Source organism: Scyliorhinus torazame, chromosome 9 (genome assembly GCF_047496885.1).
Source record: "Scyliorhinus torazame isolate Kashiwa2021f chromosome 9, sScyTor2.1, whole genome shotgun sequence".
NCBI classification, from domain to species: domain Eukaryota; kingdom Metazoa; phylum Chordata; class Chondrichthyes; order Carcharhiniformes; family Scyliorhinidae; genus Scyliorhinus; species Scyliorhinus torazame.
The window spans coordinates 215,316,851-215,337,308 of record NC_092715.1 but is presented as its reverse complement, the minus strand read 5'-3'; the positions used below and the strand labels follow the sequence as shown (position 1 = coordinate 215,337,308).

General features: G+C 47.5%; 1 protein-coding gene across 4 annotated transcripts in view; it reads left to right on the top strand.

The window, feature by feature from the left end:
- Window positions 1-6,185: 6,185 nt before the first annotated feature.
- Window positions 6,186-20,458, top strand: part of LOC140429739 (coiled-coil domain-containing protein 17-like) — a 78,090-nt gene continuing 63,817 nt past the window's right edge. The window contains exon 1 of one of the 4 annotated variants that reach the window (XM_072517096.1): window positions 6,186-6,322. Coding sequence is in view for 2 of the 4 variants with exons in the window: in XM_072517094.1 (XP_072373195.1) it covers window positions 6,577-6,714 (138 nt within the window). In the remaining 2 variants the exon portion in view is untranslated. Of the gene's footprint in view, window positions 6,323-6,426; window positions 6,728-20,458 lie in introns of those variants that run through there. The other 3 variants (XM_072517094.1, XM_072517093.1, XM_072517095.1) reach the window with 3 other exon arrangements.

Here is a 20,458-nt window from a genome sequence, read left to right as displayed (position 1 = left end):
GTGAGTCACCATCACAGTCATGTTCCACCCAGCTCAAAGAAGGATCCTGAGTAAGAGGAGGACAGCACGGCAGCATTGTGGATAGCACAATTGCTTCACAGCTCCAGGCTCCCAGGTTCGATTCCGGCGTGGGTCAGTCTGTGCGGAGTCTGCACATCCTCCCCGTGTGTGCGTGGGTTTCCTCCGGGTGCTCCAGTTTCCTCCCACAGTCCAAAGATGTGCAGGTTAGGTGGATTGGCCATGATAAATTGCCCTTAGTGTCCAAAATTGCCCTTCGTGTTGGGTGGGGTTACTGGGTTATCGGGATAGGGTGGAGGTGTTGACCTTGGGTAGGGTGCTCTTTCCAAGAGCTGGTGCAGACTCGATGGGCCAAATGGCCTCCTTCTGCACTGTAAATTCTATGATCTATGAATCTCTTCAAAGACACCTTGAAGGTTTACCTCGAGAAATGGACTTCAATGCCTGGGAGACACTTGCTCAGAAGAGACCTACTTTGAGAGACCACCTGATTGAAGGGCACAATTCTTCGAGAACACCCTACAGCCAGAGGGTCCCGGAAAAGGAACCTGAGAATGGAATACCTGTGACCTAGTTCAAGGACCAATCCCACATTTTGAAAACACCTGCCAAGTGAGTGATTGAAGATGCGGTTGTAGGATCATCAGCCACAGCACCCATGACCAGTTAGGTGGGCAATTCATTAGCAAGTGATCGCCAAAGGTTACATACAATCCAAGCTCATTCTATCCATTATAGTTTCTTTAATGGAATAACATCCTCATAACAAACCAAAGTTTTAAAAAAGTATTTTTCACTTTGTGACTCCAAACTCAATTTATACAGTAAAGTACCCTTTTAATGGAGTTATAACAGCCGAATGACAAATCAAATTTTTAACAAAATTAAAATATATCTTCCTTTCACTTTATTTGCATTTTAACCATATTTATAAACGCCGAACACTAAAAAACATTAACCCACCCAAATTAAAAATGTCTCCTTCTGCTCGATGATTCTGGACCGAGGGGGGAAAGAAGCGCAAATAAACAAGTGTAAAAACTGACCTAACATCGGGGCACGCTGGCCAAGTTAAAGCTGTCCCTGGATTTTTCACCTGTGTCCAGCGCAGTGGTGGAAAAAAACGCACTTTAGTTTAAATGTGGCGTATTTCCAATGTCCATGCATCTACACTTCCGTCTGGTCGCACGCATGTGCGGTGGGTAGACAATCAATTTTAGTCTGAAAATTTACAGGCCAAAGTTTACTTTAATTAGAAGAGCTCTTGCTAACGTGAAAGCTGTTCACTGAGAGGTCTGGTGGCGTAGTAGTAAGGCCAAATCAAAACATAAATTGAAATGCACTGCTTAAAACAGTTATGAAACCGATTCATAAGAACATAAATAACAAACATAGGCCATACAGCCATCAAGAATACCCTGCCTTTCAGTAAGATTGTTGTTGATCTTAATTCCACTTTCCTGCTTGGTCCTCATATTCCTTGATTCCCTTGGATTCCAAGAATCTGTTCATCTTTTTAAAATATATATTTTTATTCTCCTTTTTCACATTTTCTCCCAAATTTACACCCAACAATAATCAGCAACAAATGTAATGTCAATCCCCATGTCAATAACAACGATTCCATCCTCCCACCAAACCCTAAATATTAGCCTGCATGTTAACATAAACAAATGACAAAAAGGAATCACCCATAGTCACCATTAACACATACAGTCCCTCTCCTCCCAGACCGCCCCCCCCCCCCAATGTTCGGTGTAATCCAATTCTTGAAAGTGCACAATGAATCATGCCCATGAATTGTAGAACCCCTCCATCCTTCCCCTCAGTTCAAATTTGACCTTTTCAAGCGTCAAGAATTGCAGCAGGTCCCCCAGCCACACCAAAACACAGGGTGAAGAGGTTGATCTCCACCCTAACAGGATCTGCCTCCGGGCAATCAACGAGATGAAGGCTACACCATCTGCCTCCGCGCCCGTTTCCAACCCCGGATGGTTAGACACCCCGAATATGGCCTCCCGAGGGCCAAGGTCCAATTTCACGTGCACCACTTTAGAGATTACCCTAAAAACCTTCCAGTAATCCTCCAGCTTTGGACAGGACCAAACCATATGAACGTGGTTTGTGGGGCCCCGCCCCCACAACGTTCACACACATCTTCTACCCCTTCAAAGAGCCGGCTCATCCTCACCTTTGTAAGGTCCGCTCTGTACACCACCTTCAGTTGTATCAGCCCCAACCTCGCACACGAGGTGGAGGTGTTCACCCTCCAGAGCACCTCACACCAGAAGCCCTCCTCCATACCCTCTCCCAACTCTTCCTCCCACTTTGAATCTGTTCATCTTAATGACTTGGTACGCACAGCGCTCTGGGTTATAGAATTCCAAAGATTCACTCCCCTCTTGAATGAAGAAATTTCTCGAGTCCTAAATGGCTATCGCTCATCATGAAACAATGTCCCCCCCCCCCCCCCTGCCAAATTCTAGATTCTCCAGCTGCCCATTGATATATATATATCAATGGGCAGCACGGTAGCATTGTGGATAGCACAATTGCTTCACAGCTCCAGGCTCCCAGGTTCGATTCCGGCTTGGGTCACTGTCTGTGCGGAGTCTGCACATCCTCCCCGTGTGTGCGTGGGTTTCCTCCGGGTGCTCCGGTTTCCTCCCACAGTCCAAAGATGTGCAGGTTAGGTGGATTGGCGATGATAAATTGCCCTTAGTGTCCAAAATTCCCCTTAGTGTTGGGTGGGGTTACTGGGTTATTGGAATAGGGTGGAGGTGTTGACCTTGGGTAGGGTGCTCCTTCCAAGAGCTGGTGCAGACTCGATGGGCCGAATGGCCTCCTTCTGCACTGTAAATTCTATGATTCTATGAATCAGATCACTTCTCATTCTTCTAACTCGGGAATGTCAGCCCATTTTACTCAATCTCTTGACATAGGTCAACCCTCGCCACAAGAATTGATGTTGAGAGATCAAAACTGCATTCCAGGTGTGCGGAACAAGTCCTGTCCAACACACCCCAAGACTTCCCGGGAATTACGATCTTTTTCTGTCATGCAAATTTGAATTCTGGTGTCCGGGTAGTACTCAAATTATAGCTCTAATTATGTTGATGAGGGCAGCACGGTGGCGCAGTGGGTTAGCACTGCGACCTCATGGCACCGAGGTCCCAGGTTCGATCCCGGCTCTGGATCACTGTCCGTGTGGAGTTTGCACATTCTCCCCGTGTTTGCGTGGGTTTCGCCCCCACAACCCAAAAATGTGTAAGCTAGGTGGATTGGCCACGCTAAATTGCCCCTTAATTGAAAAAAATTAATTGGGTACTCTAATTATGTTGATGTATTGTTTAAGATATAAAAGTTATTTTCATGTCAGCAGTAAAGTTTAAATGAAAATCAAGTTCAGATTTCATGTCAAGTGAATCATTTCAAATTCTTAAATGTTTTGTCAGTGTTGATCAGCTCTCGTCCCTATTTAACATTCAGTTCAACAAGCACTTCTTCTAACTTAAAACTTCTATCCTCCTTCAATTTAAAATTTTGATCGCATTGAGCAATTCAGATACATTTTCCAGTTAATCTAAAAGGCTAACTTCGACTTACTGATCACTCCTTACCTCTGAGTCAGCAGAGCATGATTTCAAATCTCACTCCAGAATCTTGAGCACGTAACCTAACAGTTAATTACTGAGGGAAAACTGCATTGTAAAAGATGCGATCATTCAGATGAGACCTCCCGTATGAAAAATACTGTTTGCAGAAGAGGAGCCAAAGGAGGTTTCCCTGGTTTCCTGGCCAACATGTATTCCTCAATCAACACTTAGAACAGATGGTCCTAACTGTTGTGAATCCTTGCTAAGTGAAAATTAGTTCCCATATTTTCTACATTGCAGCATTTCAAAAACTACTTCATATGCTACACTTTAGCATTGAATAAATGCAGGTTCCTTTCCAGCCTTTTAAATGTATAATCAGATTTTTTCATTTGAATATTTTATTACATTATTTCAAATTCTGATCTTTAATTTGTGGTCTTAATCCCATTTCCTGAAAATTCAGTGCTCTACATTCTACGTGAACTTCAATTTTTTCATCAACTCCAGATCTTTCAATTTGAGTTCAAAACATGACCCACAATTTGAATTTAACTATGATCCTTGTACATAATTTATTTCCTTCATTAAATTGCTTTGACTTATCAATATAAATTGGTTTGTTTTTGTTTTTACCAATCAAATTGAATTAAATTTCATAATTCAGTCTCCACTTTAAGTAAGATTTAAACTCAAAACCATTTTATAAATCGATTTCTCAAGTATTGCCTCTTGTTGCAGGGTCTTTGCTTTTCTGATTGATTGACTGAATAGAGACATAGGAATTGGGAGCAGAAGTGGCAATTCAGCCTTTTGAGCCTGTTCTGCCTTTCAATCCGATCATGTCTGATCTATTGGTCTCAAATCCACCTCCCTGTCTGTTCCCCATATCCCTTTAACCCATTTTTAAAATCAGAAATATCTCTATTAGGGCAGCATGGCAGCACAGTGGTTAGCACAGTTGCTTCACAGCTCCAGGGTCCCAGGTTTGATTTCCGGCTTGGGTCACTGTCTGCAGAGTCTGCACGTTCTCCCCATGTCTGCGTGGGTTTCCTCCGGTTGCTGAGAGACAGGAAGTTAGTGATGAGAAACAATTTGCTTCAGCTCAGACTGTCTACAAATACCATTCAAGGACTGTTGCTATATTAATTATATGGAGACTGAAGTCACACACCTTGCACACAAAAATTCAATTGATCATCATGCAGCTGCAGGTCATATATGTCCACTATACACAGGGAACAATGGAAAGGGAGTATGGTACATCACTGGTCAGGTATATTTTTATTTTATGTCTAGCAGTTAGTGGATAAGTAGAGACAGATATGTACTTGATAATATAATCAAGTATACATACCCAGAATATGATTGGTAAATTAAAAATGTAAGTGTCACCATAGTCCTAAAGGACGATAGGCTGCTCTCCCGTTTGAGAGTTGACTGGTAGTGGTTTAACCTGTGGGTCACCACCACCTCAGGCGACGGGCAAGGTTGAAAAGGAAGTCATGAATAACCTTAGCTGGTACAGGAATTAAATGTACTCATATGTTATACATTATGTAATCCTAATTATTAGTTGTGAACGGATACAGATAATTCCTACACAAAATGTATTCTTTTGATTAGTATATGATAATTACTTGGAAGATGAGCAAAAGGGTCAATTGCTCAGTATTTTCTTTGTTTGGGGAACTGGTAATTCACATGGTTGATGTTCAGCTCCCCTGTAATAGCTTGAAGAACGTTTTTTGGAACTGGAAGAGTGTTGTCTGGTCAGTTGGGGAGTAAGGCATACTATCGTCAAATAGCTGTGAAATTCCTGCAACAGAACCCATGACACCGATGACGAGGCAGTGTCTCTTCGCATCTCTTCGCCTAACAGAATTACTGGTTATTTGGGAGCAACACGGTGGCGCAGTGGTTAGCACTGCTGCCTCATGGCACCGAGGACTCGGGTTCGATCCTGGCCCTGGGTCACTGTCCGTGTGGAGTTTGCACATTCTGTCTGCATGGGTCCCACCCCCATAATCCAAAACTGTACAGGGTAGGTGGATTGGCCACACTAAATTGCCCCTTAATTGGAGTTTCTTTTTAAAATATTGAACATTGAATAATTTGATAGTTCATAGAATCCCTACATTGCAAAATTGGGTCTGCACTAACCCACTGAAAAAGCACTCCACCCCTGCTCTATCCCAATAATCCCTTAATCACTCCATATCTTTTTTGGACACTAAGGGGAAATTTAGGGTGGCCAATCCACCAAACCTGCACATCTTTGGACTGTGGGAGGAAACAGCACCTGGAGGAAACCCAGGCAGCCACAGGGAGAAAGTGCAAACTCCACACAGTCACCCAAAGTCGGCATTGAACCCGGATCCCTGCCAGTGTGAGGCAGCAGTGCTATCCACTGTGCCACCGTGCTGTAAAATTGTTAGCATTAGAAGTAATTAGTCAATCATGTCTGTGCAGCCCAAAAGAGCTATCCAGTTGAATCCCTCTTTGCAGCTCTTGTTTGTGTTGCTGTAGGCAACCACACTCGTGCATTTTCATTTATTAAAAACGCAATGAGGGTTTCTGCCTCCACCACGCTTTCAGACAATTCCAGGGCCCACCCCACTTTGGAGTGAAGACAAATTCTCCTCCCGTCTCCTCAAATCCTCCTACCGATTACCTTAGATCTATGCCTCCTGGTTATTGACCATGAGGTGAATTATCAGCCATATTTACGTTTGGAGTTAACTGCACTTCTGTTTTCTCTCCCGACAGGTTCTGCCAGACCTGCTGAGCATTTCCACCATTCTCTGTTTTGCTTTCAGAAAGCAACTCAATTGACTGCCGAACTCGCAGTGTCAGCCAGCCAGCTGACTCCCACCGCTAGCTGGCATCGCGGAAGGCGGGTCCCAGCCCCGAAAGCTGGTTGCAGAGTTTGGCTCACTTTGTTGCTACTCATGGGTCGGGAATGACGCCGAGGTACCTGAGTTGTTCGTGTTGTAAGATGACTTTCAAATCCCCCTTCCTGCTTGAAAAGCACCGGGAAAAGTTTTGCATTGGGACCGAGATCGGAAGGGGATTAATGACCAGAACCCCAGAAGACATGGTAACTTTAAAAAGTATATATAATTGTTTCCATGATCTCTTTTAAACGCATTGCATCTGCAGCAATAACATCATAAGCAAAGAGGCGGACACACAATGTGGCATTGTTGAGATCTAGTGTAAGCCTATTAACGGTGGCTGGCCAGAGAGTTTTCATTTGCCTTGGCTATCGATAATCTTCAGTATTACAGGGACAAGTGCAGTTGAAGAACTTCACTTATGTTTGCAAAGAAACAAAATACTGATGTCCCTTTTCTTTATTTATAGTATCAATTTATTGCATTCAAAATATAATTTTCCGATCTTAATACAGCTTCCTTTGCTTTAGCTTTTTAAGTCTGTTCTAGCTCGAGGGAACAAGAGAGCTGAGAATTAATTTCCTTTTTATAAATTGCTCATTTTGTTTTACACGATTTTTTAGTTGCACGTACTGGTACAAAACTTGCTGCATTGAATATTCTTCAAAACCCGCGGAGAATAATTGCAATCGTCGATTTGATTGTTGCTTTCGCCATTGCTATCGATTCAAATCGATTGTCCCGGTTCTGAAACCCAGCAACAGGACCGTGTATTTACTGGAACTCGTCAGTGCCGTGTGTGTGTGTGTGTCTAGCGCGTGTAACTAAATGCTGGTTGCTATGGGCTACATACAGGCTTGACACTCGGCCCCACAGAGAGCCGAGTATTTGCTAAGTCGCTGATAAGACACATCGTTGGTGATCAAGGGATCCAAGTATTTACACCACGCAGATTTGAACTGGAATTGGAAATAGACATGGATGAATAGTTCTTTTGACCTGGGCAAAGGATTTGCATTCATACCAACAAACTACAACCATCCACAGGAGAAGATCCTGCTGTTTCCGAGACCCTTATTCCACCACCACTCCGTTGCTGCCTTAACCCTCAATCATGCATGATATGTTTTCTCCTTTCAAGATTCACCAATCAATTACCAAACTATTGGAGCGGCACGGTGGCGCAGTGGTTAGCACTGCTGCCTCTAGGCGCAGAGGACCCGGTTTTGATCCGGCCCCGGGTCACTGTCCGTGAAGAGTTTGCACATTTTCCCCATGTCTGCGTGGGTCTCAGCCCTACAACCCATAGATGTGCAGGCTAGGTGGATTGGCCACGCTAAATTGACCCTTAATTAGAAAAAAAAGTATTAGGAACTCTAAATTTTAAGAATAATTGACCAAACCATCACAGAAATGTGTGAGTAGAACCTCTGGGGATCGCACACGAGAGCAAGTCGCACGTTGTTTTGATCCCTTCTGCCCGTTTTCTCAGGAGATTTTGCGTTCCAACCCAGTAGGTTGGTGTGGAGAATGGAAAGGGGTCAGAGGAATGTCAAAAGCTTCGGTGAGAAAAGCCATGGGAAAGAAATCCATGGCTGGTAGCCCGACAAAGGAATCTGGGAGAGAAAAGATGGTGGAGGTGGCTGCACCCATCACAGTAGAGATGCTGGCTGGGATGATGGCGCACGAGTTGGAGAAGTTTGGAAGGCAGATAGATGGGCAATTTGAGGAACAAGGGAAAGAAATTAAAGAGTCGTTCAAAGCCAACATCGAGGAGGCATTGGGTCTGATACAGCAGCAGCTGGACAAGGCGGCCAAAGCTATGAAGGAGCAAAGGAAGATGCTGAAAGGCGTGGAGGAGGCCTTGTCGAGGTATGAAGATCAGCTTGTCTCTTTGGAAGCTGAGATGCTGCTCATGACGCGCAGGAATAAGGGCCTGAAGATCTGGAGAACAGGTCGAGGCCTGAATCTCAGAGTGGTGGGTTTGCCGGAGAGAGAGTGGTGGGTTTGCCGGAGAGAGTGGTGGGTTTGCCGGAGAGAGTGGTGGGTTTGTCAGAGAGAGTGGTGGGTTTGCCGGAGAGAGTGGTGGTTTTGCCGGAGAGAGTGGTGGGTTTGCCGGAGAGAGTGGTGGGTTTGCCGGAGAGAGTGGTGGGTTTGCCGGAGAGAGTGGTGGGTTTGCCGGAGAGAGTGGTGGGTTTGCCGGAGAGAGTGGTGGGTTTGTCGAAGAGAGTGGTGGGTTTGCCGGAGAGAGTGGTGGGTTCGTCAGAGAGAGTGGTGGGTTTGCCGGAGAGAGTGGTGGTTTTGCCGGAGGGAATGGAGGGCACGAGGCCAGCCGAGTATTTTTCAGAAATGTTCTCTCGATTGGTGAGGGGAAAGATGAAGTGTTCGAACCCCTAGATTTGGACAGGGCAGGTCGGGCTCTGTGACATGTGTCATGGCCGAATGAGCCGTGGTGATCCTCTGATTTCAGAGTTTTACCAGAAGGAGCGGGTCCTAGAATGGGCCAAGAAGAATCTTGGGCCGGACGGTGTGCATCTATCAGGATATTGGTACCGAACTGGTGAAGTGGTGGGCGGCCTTTAATAAGGCAAAGGCGGTGCTGTACAATAAGGGTGTGCGGTTTGGGGTGGTGTATCCAGCAAGGCTGAGTCACGTTGGACTCGAAGGATCACTATTTCAACACGCTGGAGCAGACCGAGGCCTTCATCAAGGGCAAAGGGCTGGGACTGGTTTGAGGAGAGCTGGTGGGAGTTTGTATGTGAAAGTTAGGTCGGGGTGGTTGTAAATATTGCAATATAGTGTGTTATGTCTTTGTTCTTTTTCTTGGAGGTTAATGGGGGAATTTTTCCTGGAGTCCAGGGTCATGGAGGATGGTAAATCAGGAGGATTAATATGGTAATTGGAGGGAAAGAGGAGAATGGTAAGGATGCTGGGATTTGGACATGGGCTCCAAAAAACCTGGGTGGGCCAGGTGTTTGACTCGGGCTTTGATGGTAGGGCCTGGGGTGCGGGCGATCTTAATTAATAAGAGAGTTTGGTTCCGAGCGGAGAGGGCTAAAGCTGATTGGGGGGGGGGGGGGGTAGTACATGATAGTTGCAGGGGCATTTGTAGGGGCTGGTTTGGCTCAGTGGGCTAGACAGCTGGTTTGTGATGCAGTACAAGGCCAGCAGCGCAGGTTCAATTCCCGTACCAGCTTACCTGAACAGGCGCCGGAATGAAGCGACTAGGGGCTTTTCACAGTAACTTCATACTTACGACAATAAAATATTATTATTCTTAGAGGGGACGTCGGTGGTTCTAGTGAATATGTACGCCTGGAATTGAGACGATGTATCGGTTATGAAGCAGTTGTTGGCTACAGTACCGGATCTGGACACCCACCAATTGATTTTGGGGGTGATTTAAACTGTGTGTTGGACCTGCAGGTGGATCACCCCAGGTCAAAATCGTTGGTCCCGGCTGGGATGGCGAAGGTATTGTCTGCGTTTATGGAGGAGACAGAGGGGGGCAGATCCGTGACGGTTTACGCACCCTGGGGAGAAGGAGTTCTCGTATTTTCTTCGGTACACAAGGTGTATTTGAGGATTGATTTTTTAATTGTGAGTTGGATTCCTCTCACAGGCGTGAGGAAGGCTGAGTACCTGGCGGTGGTTACTTCAGATCATGCCCCACAGTGGTAGGGCTCTGCTGGAGGTCGGTCGGGAGTGTTGTAGGGGGTGACGGTTAGACATGGGGCTGATGTCGTACTTGGGGTTCTGTGTGAGGGTTTCGAGAGCCATAAGGGAGTATGTGGAACATAATGATAACGAGGTGGTCTCTCCCTGCACTTTGTGGGAGGCGCTGAATGCGGTGATCGGGGAGAGATCACAGCGTTTAAGGCACATATGGATGTGGACGCGAGGGAGGAGTGACAGAAACTGGTGGATGAGATTCTAGGGGTGGATCATAGGTATGTAAGGGTCCGGACCCCGGAGCTTTTGCCGTGCAGGAAAAAACTGTAAATGCAGTTTGACCTGCTGTTTATTGGCAGGGAGGTGCGGCAATTGAGGCGGGCGGAAGGGGCGGTGTATGAGTATGGGCAGAAGGCCAGTCATCTCTTGGCTCACCAGCTAAGGTGGCAGGAGGCAGCCAGGGAGATTGTTCAGGTTAGGGATTTGGAAAGTAGGCTGTCTCCACCCCGGTTTAGAGCTTATTTTGAGAGGTTGTATACGCCGGAGTATAGGCAGAGTTCCTGGGGGGTTTGGAGTTCCCCAAGGTGGGGATGAATTGTGGAAGGAGCTAGAGGCACCACTGGGCCTGGAGGAGATTCAGGCAGCGTAGAAGCATAGAGGGCTTCAGTTCTCTCAGAGAACTGGAGAAATTCCAATTCTCCAGAATTGGAGCGCATTCTGGGGAAGGTGGGACCTGTACAAGCAGGACAGGTTGCATCTGAACCAGAGGGGCACCAATATCCTGGGAGGGAGGTTTTCTAGTACTCTTCGGGAGGGTTTAAACTAATTTGGCAGGGGAATGGGAACCGGATTTGTAGTCCAGCAACTAAGGTAGCCGATATTCAGGACGCCAAAGCGTGTAATGAGGCAGTGGGGAAGGGAACACTGACAAAGTAGAGTACTTGCAGACACGGAGATGGGTTGAAGTGTGTATACTTCAACGCAAGAAGCATCAGGAATAAGGTGGGTGAACTTAAGGCATGTATAGGTACTTGGGACTACGATGTGGTGGCCATCACGGAAACTTGGATAGAAGAGGGGCAGAAATGGTTGTTGGAGGTCCTTGGTTATAAATGTTTTAATAAGATTAGGGAGGGTGGTAAAAGAGGTGGGGAGTTGGCATTGTTAATTAGAGATAGTATAACAGCTGCAGAAAGGCAGTTCGAGGAGTATCTGCCTACTGAGGTAGTATGGGTTGAAGTCAGAAATAGGAAAGGAGCAGTCACCTTGTTGGGAGTTTTCTATAGGCCCCCCAATAGTAGCAGAGATGTGGAGGAACAAATTGGGAGAAGATTTTGGAAAGGTGCAGAAGCCACAGGGTAGTAGTCATGGGTGACTTCAACTTCCCAAACATTGAGTGGAAACTCTTTAGATCAAATAGTTTGGATGGGGTGGTGTTTGTGCAGTGTGTCCAGGAAGCTTTTCTAACACAGTATGTCGATTGTCCGACCAGAGGGGAGGCCATATTGGATTTGGTACTTGGTAATGAACCAGGGCAAGTGATAGATTTGTTAGTGGGGGAGTATTTTGGAGTTAGTGACCACAATTCTGTGACTTTCACTTTAGTAATGGAGAGGGATAGGTGCGTGCAACAGGGCAAGGTTTACAATTGGGGGAGGGGTAAATACGATGTTGTCAGACAAGAATTTAAGTGCATAAGTTGGGAACATAGGCTGTCAGGGAAGGACACAAGTGAAATATGGAACTTGTTCAAGGAACAGGTATTACGTGTCCTTGATATGTATGTCCCTGTCAGGCAGGGAAGAGACGGTCGAGTGTGGGAACCATGGTTGACAAGAGAGGTTGAATGTCTTGTTAAGAGGAAGAAGGAGACTTATGTAAGGCTGAGGAAACAAGGGTCAGACAGGGCATTGGAGGGATACAAGATAGCCAGGAGGGAACTGAAGAAAGGGATTAGGAGAGCTAAGAGAGGGCATGAAAAACCTTTGGTGGGTAGGATCAAGGAAAACCCCAAGACCTTTTACACATATGTGAGAAATATGAGAATGACTAGAGCGAGGGTAGGTCCGATAAAGGACAGTAGCGGGAGATTGTGTATTGAGTCTGAAGAGATAGGAGAGGTTTTGAACGAGTACTTTTCTTCAGTATTTACAAACGAGAGGGGCCATATTGTTGAAGAGGACAGTGTGAAACAGACTGGTAAGCTCGAGGAAATGAAATGAAATGAAAATCGCTTATTGTCACAAGTAGGCTTCAAATGAAGTTACTGTGAAAAGCCCCTAGTCGCCACATTCCGGCGCCTGTTCGGGGAGGCTGTTACGGGAGCTTGTTAGGGATGCGGGATCCCTTACGGGATACTTGTTAGGAAGGAAGATGTGTTGGGCATTTTGAAAAACTTGAGGATAAACAAGTCCCCCGGTCCTGACGGGATATATCCAAGGATTCTATGGGAAGCAAGAGATGAATTTCAGAGCCGTTGGCAATGATCTTTTCGTCCTCACTGTCAACAGGGGTGGTACCAGGGGATTGGAGAGTGGTGAATGTCGTGCCTCTGTTCAAAAAGGGGAATAGGGATAACCCTGGGAATTACAGGCCAGTTAGTCTTACTTCGGTGGTAGGCAAAGTAATGGAAAGGGTACTGAAGGATAGGATTTCTGAGCATCTGGAAAGACACTGCTTGATTAGGGATAGTCAGCACGGTTTTGTGAGGGGTAGGTCTTGCCTTACAAGTCTTATTGAATTCTTTGAGGAGGTGACCAAGCATGAGGATGAAGGTAAAGCAGTGGATGTAGTGTACATGGATTTTAGTAAGGCACTTGATAAGGTTCCGTATGGTAGGCTTATGCAGAAAGTAAGGAGGCATGGGATAGTGAGAAATTTGGCCAGTTGGATAACGAACTGGCTAACCGATAGAAGTCAGAGAGTGGTGGTGGATGGCAAATATTCAGCTTGGATCCCAGTTACCAGTGGCATACCGCAGGGATCAGTTCTGGGTCCTCTGCTGTTTGTGATTTTCATTAATGACTTGGATGAGGGAGTTGAAGGGTGGGTCAGTATATTTGCAGACTATACGAAGATTGGTGGAGTGTGGATAGTGAGGAGGGCTGTTGTCGGCTGCAAAGAGACATAGATAGGATGCAGAGCTGGGCTGAGAAGTGGCAGATGGAGTTTAACCCTGAAAAGTGTGAGGTTGTCCATTTTGGAAGGACAAACATGAATGCGGAATACAGGGTTAACGGTAGGGTTCTTGGCAATGTGGAGGAGCAGAGAGATCTTGGGGTCTATGTTCATACATCTTTGAAAGTTGCCACTCAAGTGGATAGAGCTGTGAAGAAGGCCTATGGTGTGCTAGCGTTCATTAACAGAGGGATTGCATTTAAGAGCCGCCAAGTGATGTTGCAGCTGTACAAAACCTTGGTAAGGCCTCATTTGGAGTACAGTTCTGGTCGCCTCATTTTAGGAAGGATGTGGAAGCTTTGGAAAAGGTGCAAAGGAGATTTACCAGGATGTTGCCTGGAATGGAGAGTAGGTCTTACGAGGAAAGGTTGAGGGTGCTAGGCCTTTTCTCATTAGAACGGAGAAGGATGAGGGGCAACTTGATAGAGGTTTATAAGATGATCAGGGGAATAGATAGAGTAGACAGTCAGAGACATTTTCCCCGGGTGGAACAAACCATTACAAGGGGACATAAATTTAAGGTGAATGGTAGAAGATATAGGGGGGATGTCAGAGTTAGGTTCTTTACCCAGAGAGTAGTGGGGGCATGGAATGCACAGCCTGTGGAAGTAGTTGAGTCGGGAACATTAGGGACCTTCAAGCAGCAATTGGAAAAGTACATGGATTACGGTAGAATGATATAGTGTAGATTAATTTGTTCTTAAGGGCAGCACGGTAGCATTGTGGATAGCACAATTGCTTCACAGCTCCAGGGTCCCGGCTTTGATTCCGGCTTGGGTCGCTGTCTGTGCGGAGTCTGCACATCCTCCCCGTGTGTGCGTGGGTTTCCTCCGGGTGCTCCGGTTTCCTCCCACAGTCCAAAGATGTGCAGGTTAGATGGATTGGCCATGATAAATTGCCCTTAGTGTCCAAAATTGCCCTTAGTGTTGGGTGGGGTTACTGGGTTATGGGGATAGGGTGGAGGTGTTGACCTTGGGTAGGGTGCTCTTTTCAAGAGCTGGTGCAGACTCGATGGGCCGAATGGCCTTCTTCTGCACTGTAAATTCTATGATAATCTATGATTTATCTAAGACAAGTGCCAGATGGGTTCCCAGTGGAATATTATAAGAGGTTTTCGGATGAGTTGGCTCCATTGTTGCTGGACATGTTTAGGGACACTTTGGCACGGGGTGCCCTCCCAGAGACACTGGGGCAGGCATCCAGCTCACTGCTCTTGAAAAAGGATAAGGATCTCACAGAGTGTGCGTCGAATCACTCGATCTCCCTGTTAAATGTAGACACCAAGGTATTGGCATTGAGGCTGAAGCCTTGCCTTCCGCAGGTAATGGGGGAAGATCAGACGAGGTTTGTGAAGGGACGGAAGTTGTGGTCTGACATGAAGCGGTTGTTGAATGTGGTGCTCACTCCTGTGGCTGGGCCGGAATCGGAGATAATTGTATCATTGGATGCAAAGAAGGCATTAGACTGGATGGAGTGGGGGTACCTTTTTGCGGTGTTAGACATGTTTGGGTTTGGCCCTGCATTTGTGTCGTGGGTGCATTTGCTAGTGTTGTACCAACACCATGAATTGGGTGACAAGCCAGAGGTGTCGGATGTCTCCCTTGTTATTTGCGCTGGAAATTGAACCATTGGCCAGTTTTTAAGGCCTTGAGTTGGGGCCAATCCTGGAGGAGGATTTATGGAGGGAGGGGCTGCGGAGGGTGAACGCCACATTGTTGTGTGCAAGATTGAGCCTGTTCCAGCTAAAGGTAGTGTTTCGAGCGTACTTCACTCAGGCTACAATGAGTGTTTTTTTCGAGGGGTTGAAGGAAAGCTCAGAGTGCTGCTCGAGGGGGCCCACACACCACACACACACATGTTCTTGTCCAGTTCTAAGCTGGTGATTTTTTGGAGGTCCTTTTTCAGCAACATGTTGGCGATCCTAAATATTGAGCTAGAACCCTTTGGGGGTTTTCTTTGGGGTTTCCGATGTGCTGGATGGGTGCGGGGAGGGATGTCCTGGCCTTCGAAGGAGGTTGAGGGGAGAACTGATAGAGGTATACAAAATTATGAGGGGCATAGACAGAGTGGATAGTCAGAGGCTTTTCCCCAGGGTAGAGGGGTCAATTACTAGGGGGCATAGGTTTAAGGTGAGAGGGGCAAGGTTTAGAGAAGATGTACGAGGCAAGTTTTTTACGCAGAGGGTAGTGGGTGCCTGGAACTCGCTACCAGAGGAGGTAGTGGAAGCAGGGACGATAGGGACATTTAAGGGGCATCTTGACAAATATATGAATAGGATGGGAATAGAAGGATACGGACCCAGGAAGTGTAGAAGATTGTAGTTTAGTCGGGCAGCATGGTCGGCACGGGCTTGGAGGGCCGAAGGGCCTGTTCCTGTGCTGTACATTTCTTTGTTCTTTTTTCTTTGTTCGCCTCAGTGGCGTGGAGGCGGATCCTGTTGGGCTGGAGGTTGACGACACCGCCAAGTGCTTTGGCATGGCTGGGGGATTTTATTGCGTTTTTGCACCTAAAATAGGTCAAATACACCATGAGAGGTTGATTAAAGGGTTCTACCAGCGATGGTGGCCATTTATATTGTATTCCAGAGAATTGCGGCTGGATTCTCCGTTTTTGGGACTATGTCCTCACCCCGCCGTAAAAACTGGGGCTTTTCGCGCCAGAAAAACTGGCGTGAAAGGGCCACATATTCATAGCCGTGCAGGGGACTAGCAGTGAACCATCAGGAAGCTCCCAGCTTTAGCTGCAGATATGGCCCCCCCACATTTCAGGGTCAGAGGCCACGCATGCGCACGGCGGTGGGCTCCAGCGGCCATGCCGTGCTCCATGGTGGACTCAGACCGCGGAGCTGGACCTTCCAAATAGTGCCCCCGATCGGCTGCGCGCCTGACCCGACTGGCCGCCCAAAATTAGCCCGGTGCCATATAAGGCCCTCCCTGCCCTCGATCGGCCCGCCCCCGACCATGGCAGTAGTATCCCGACCGGCAGGAACACATTAGATCCACATTGTCGGGACTTCGGCCGGTCAGGGGCGGAGAATGCCGGGGAGTATGAGGAACAGTCCACCTCGAGTACGCCGCATTTCGGGGCTCGGAGAATCGAGGAACTGGTGGCGGTCTCCATTTTGTGGCGGGAATGGATTCTCTGTCCCGGCTGCGATTTCGGAGTCAGGGTGCAGAGCATCCAGCCCTTGGTCACTGTTAGCTGGGGGAGGGGGATGGGGGGGTGGAGTGAAGGGTGAGTAATGTAGGAGTTCTTTTGTTTCACGGCTGGAAAGTCGTGTTGGGGATTTGTCTAGGGTTTGTGCTAACCTATGCGCCACGTGCTGCACTCCGGTTACAAATGTTGTCTGATATATGTGTGGCATATTAAGAGCAGCAACAATAAAATGCAGCGTTGGTTTGTGTGCAGCATATAGGCGATCCCACTGCAACTATTAAACAAACCAAGTACAAATTGTATTTTATTAGCATTGATTTGATGGGAAAATATCCATTAGTTATTTCCAACAATGTGCAGATGATAAGATTGTTTTTTGTGACTGCCTCAGCCTTCGTCTACGTGTTCTGCACATTGCACCATAAGAACTGTGACAGTAAAGTCATATTTGCCCAAGGTCTTGTCAATTCCATAGAAGATGCCTAAGCAACAAAGTGGAATGATGGAACATGTTGGGCCTTCTATGTCAGTGAGAAGCCTTGGAATCCTCAGGTGTCTCTGTGTAACACAACTTTTACGAGGCCAGAAGACAAAGACTGCATGGTTCACAACCATTTTTAAAAATAAATTTAAAATACCAAATTATTTGTTTCCAGTTAAGGGGCAATTTTAGTGTGACCAATTCACCTAGCTTGAACATCTTTGAGTTGTGGGGGTGAGGCCTGTGGTGATATGCATCACTGTATATACACAAGGGGTTAATGTAAATACACTACAACTAAGTAAACACTAGAGGGAGCAACGGAGATGTCATGACATGCAGACATACAGCTAATGAACACATAGAATAGGACACGACCAATGGGCAGTCAAGACACCCAGAGGTGACATTACCACAAGGGGGCATTACAAAACCCATATATAAGGACAGGGCACACATGCTCTTTCTCTTTCCACAGGCGACACTTAGAGAGTAGGACAGGGGCAGATCAGAAGCATCACACCCACCACGTGGCTTAGAGCAGACTGGTTAGTTAGACTGAGTTACAAGAGCAAGATTAGCAGGAGAGTCAAACTCATAGAGAACTGTGCTAATGGTTCAATGAATCACATTGAACTTATTTCAAAGTCTGGAGTATCTTTTGGTCAAAGCTGCATTGAGTTGCAGCCGGTGTTATCCCAGAATACATAACACATCAAGACCCACGCAGACACAGGGAGAATGTGCAAACTCCACACTGACAGTGACCCAGGACCGGGATCGAACCTGGGACCTTGGCGCAGTGAGGCAGCATTGCTAACCACTGCGCCACTGTGCTGTCCCATGGTTCACAATCATATCGGTATTTTCTTGATCAACAAGTCTTGAAAATTTTGTTGATTGCTGCTTCTCGCTACAAGATATTTTTAGTACCTACAATGCAACACAACTTTATCATGATATTTTAAAAAACTCATAAAAAGCACCAAGGAATAGTGCGATAGTAGGTAAGTAGATAAAAAGCACCAAGGAAGCTAGTTTAGCTTAGAGTAGGGGGTTAATAAAGGTGGGACCTATAAGGGAGGAAGCAGGCTTTTGCACTATGTTTGTAGATTCATGTACATTGTTTATTTTGTTGTTGTTGTAAAACCAAAAATACCTCAATAAAATGTTTATTAAAAAAAAAGCACCAAGGAAGAGTGGGATAGTAGGTAAGTAGACAAAAGGACAATATTAAAGTCAATGGTTAAGATTCTTGAGAATCATATTGTGGTAAACACCACTAGTGATATATTGTATGTATTACGGCACTGCCCGTATATTACAGGTACGATGGTAAATCCCTGCCTGCTGGCTCCGCCCAGCAGGCAGCGTAGGAAAGTGTGTGCTCTCCTGCGCTGATTCCATTCTGGTTCCAGCTGCAGGAGGCACAACATCTTGTGCAATAAAGCCTCGATTGTTTCACCATCATTCTCGTCTCATGGTAATTGACGGTACATCAATTTATTGCACAGGATTTTAAAAGATAGATCTCCTAATCAAGCTTGATCGCCTGCAGTCTGCCCTCAAGCAGCCAACGCCACGTCTATCTTTGACCACTGGCTAGCCTGCTTCAAAGGCTACCTCAGAGCAGCCACTGAAGAACCCTCGGACCCACAGAAGCTCCAAGTCCTCTACTCACGGGTGAGCCCTGAAATTTTCCCCCTCATCCGGGATGCGCCCACCTACTCAGAAGCGATGACGCTCCTAAAGGGACATTACGTTAAACCAGTGAATCAAGTGTACGCCAGGCACCTCCTGGCCACGAGATGGCAACTCCCCGGGGAGACTCTGGACGATTTCTTGCGGGCCCTACAGAACCTCGGTAAGAACTGTGACTGCCAGGCAGTTTCGGCAGTCCAACACACCGAACTATTAATCAGAGACGCTTATGTCACGGGGATGAAGTCTACGTACGTTCGCCAGCGACTATTGGAAGGGGATATGCTCGATCTTGTGGAGACTAGGCAGCTAGCTAATTCACTTGAAGTGGCCTCCCGTAACCTGGAGTCCTACACCCCCGACCGCGCGGCACCCTTGTGGGCATCGTGGGCCCCACCAGCTGCCGACTCCAGCTCACCGCAAGCCTGCGCTGCGCAGCAGCCAGCCAACTCTGGGGGCCCAAGTGTTATTTTTGCGGACAAAGTAAACACCCAAGGCAGTGCTGCCCGGCGCGGAGTGCGACCTGCAACGGCTGTGGGACGAAAGGACACTTTGTTTCTGTTTGCCAGGCCCGGTCGGTCGCCGCTGCTTCCAGGCCCGGCAGTTCTACACCCTCCACTTGCGACCCAGGGGCGGCGCCATCTTCTCCTCCGCAAGCCACGTGCGGCCCGTGGGCACCGCCATCTTTGATGCCGCCCGCCATGAGCGCCCTATGGGCGCTGCCATCATCGGCGCCATTTTGGACCTTGCCTCAGGACCCCTGCTCGTCTGGCCGTTCGTCGCCTACTGCTACCTCCGCCACTGCTGATCAGCCCGGGACCTCCCAGTATCTTCCGCAGCTCGCCTCCATCACCCTGGATCAGTCTCGGCCCCGCAACCACACGAACGCTACGACGACGGTGAAGATCAACGGGCACGAGACGACCTGCCTCTTTGACTCCGGGAGCACAGAGAGTTTCATCCACCCCACTACGGTAAGACGCTGCTCCCTCCCGGTACACCCCGTCACCCAGAAAATCTCCCTGGCCTCCGGATCCCATTCCGTTGAAATCTAGGGGAACTGTATCGCGACCCTCACCGTCCAGGGCGTAGAGTTCAGCAACTTCAGGCTCTACGTCCTCCCCCACCTCTGCGCTGCCCTGTTGCTCGGCCTGGACTTTCAATGCCATCGCCAAAGCCTTACTTTGAAATTCGGCGGACCTTCACTGGCCTCATGACCCTTAAGGTCGATCCACCTTCACTGTTTGCGAACCTCACCCCGGACTGCAAACCCGTCGCCACTAGGAACAGATGGTACAGCACCCAGAACAGGACCTTCATCAGGTTGGAGGTCCAACGGCTTCTGCGGGAGGGGATCATTGAGGCCAACACCAGTCCCTGGAGAGCTCAAGTAGTGGTAGTGAAGACTGGGGAGAAGCACAGGATGGTCATTGACTACAGTCAGACCATCAATCGGTACACGCAGCTCGACACGTACCCCCTCCCACACATATCTGACATGGTCAATCAGATTGCGCAGTATCGAGTCTTCTCCACAGTTGACTTGAAGTTCCCGTAGGAAGTCCCCAGGAAGTCCACCTCCGGGGTCTCGCTCTTAACATGGCTGACAGTTCCCGTAACAGCCTCCCCGAACAGGCGCCGGAATGTGGCGACTAGGGGCTTTCCACAGTAACTTCATTTGAAGCCTACTTGTGACAATAAGCAATTTTCATTTCACTTCAAGTCCGCCTACCACCAGCTCCCCATCCGCCTGGAGGACC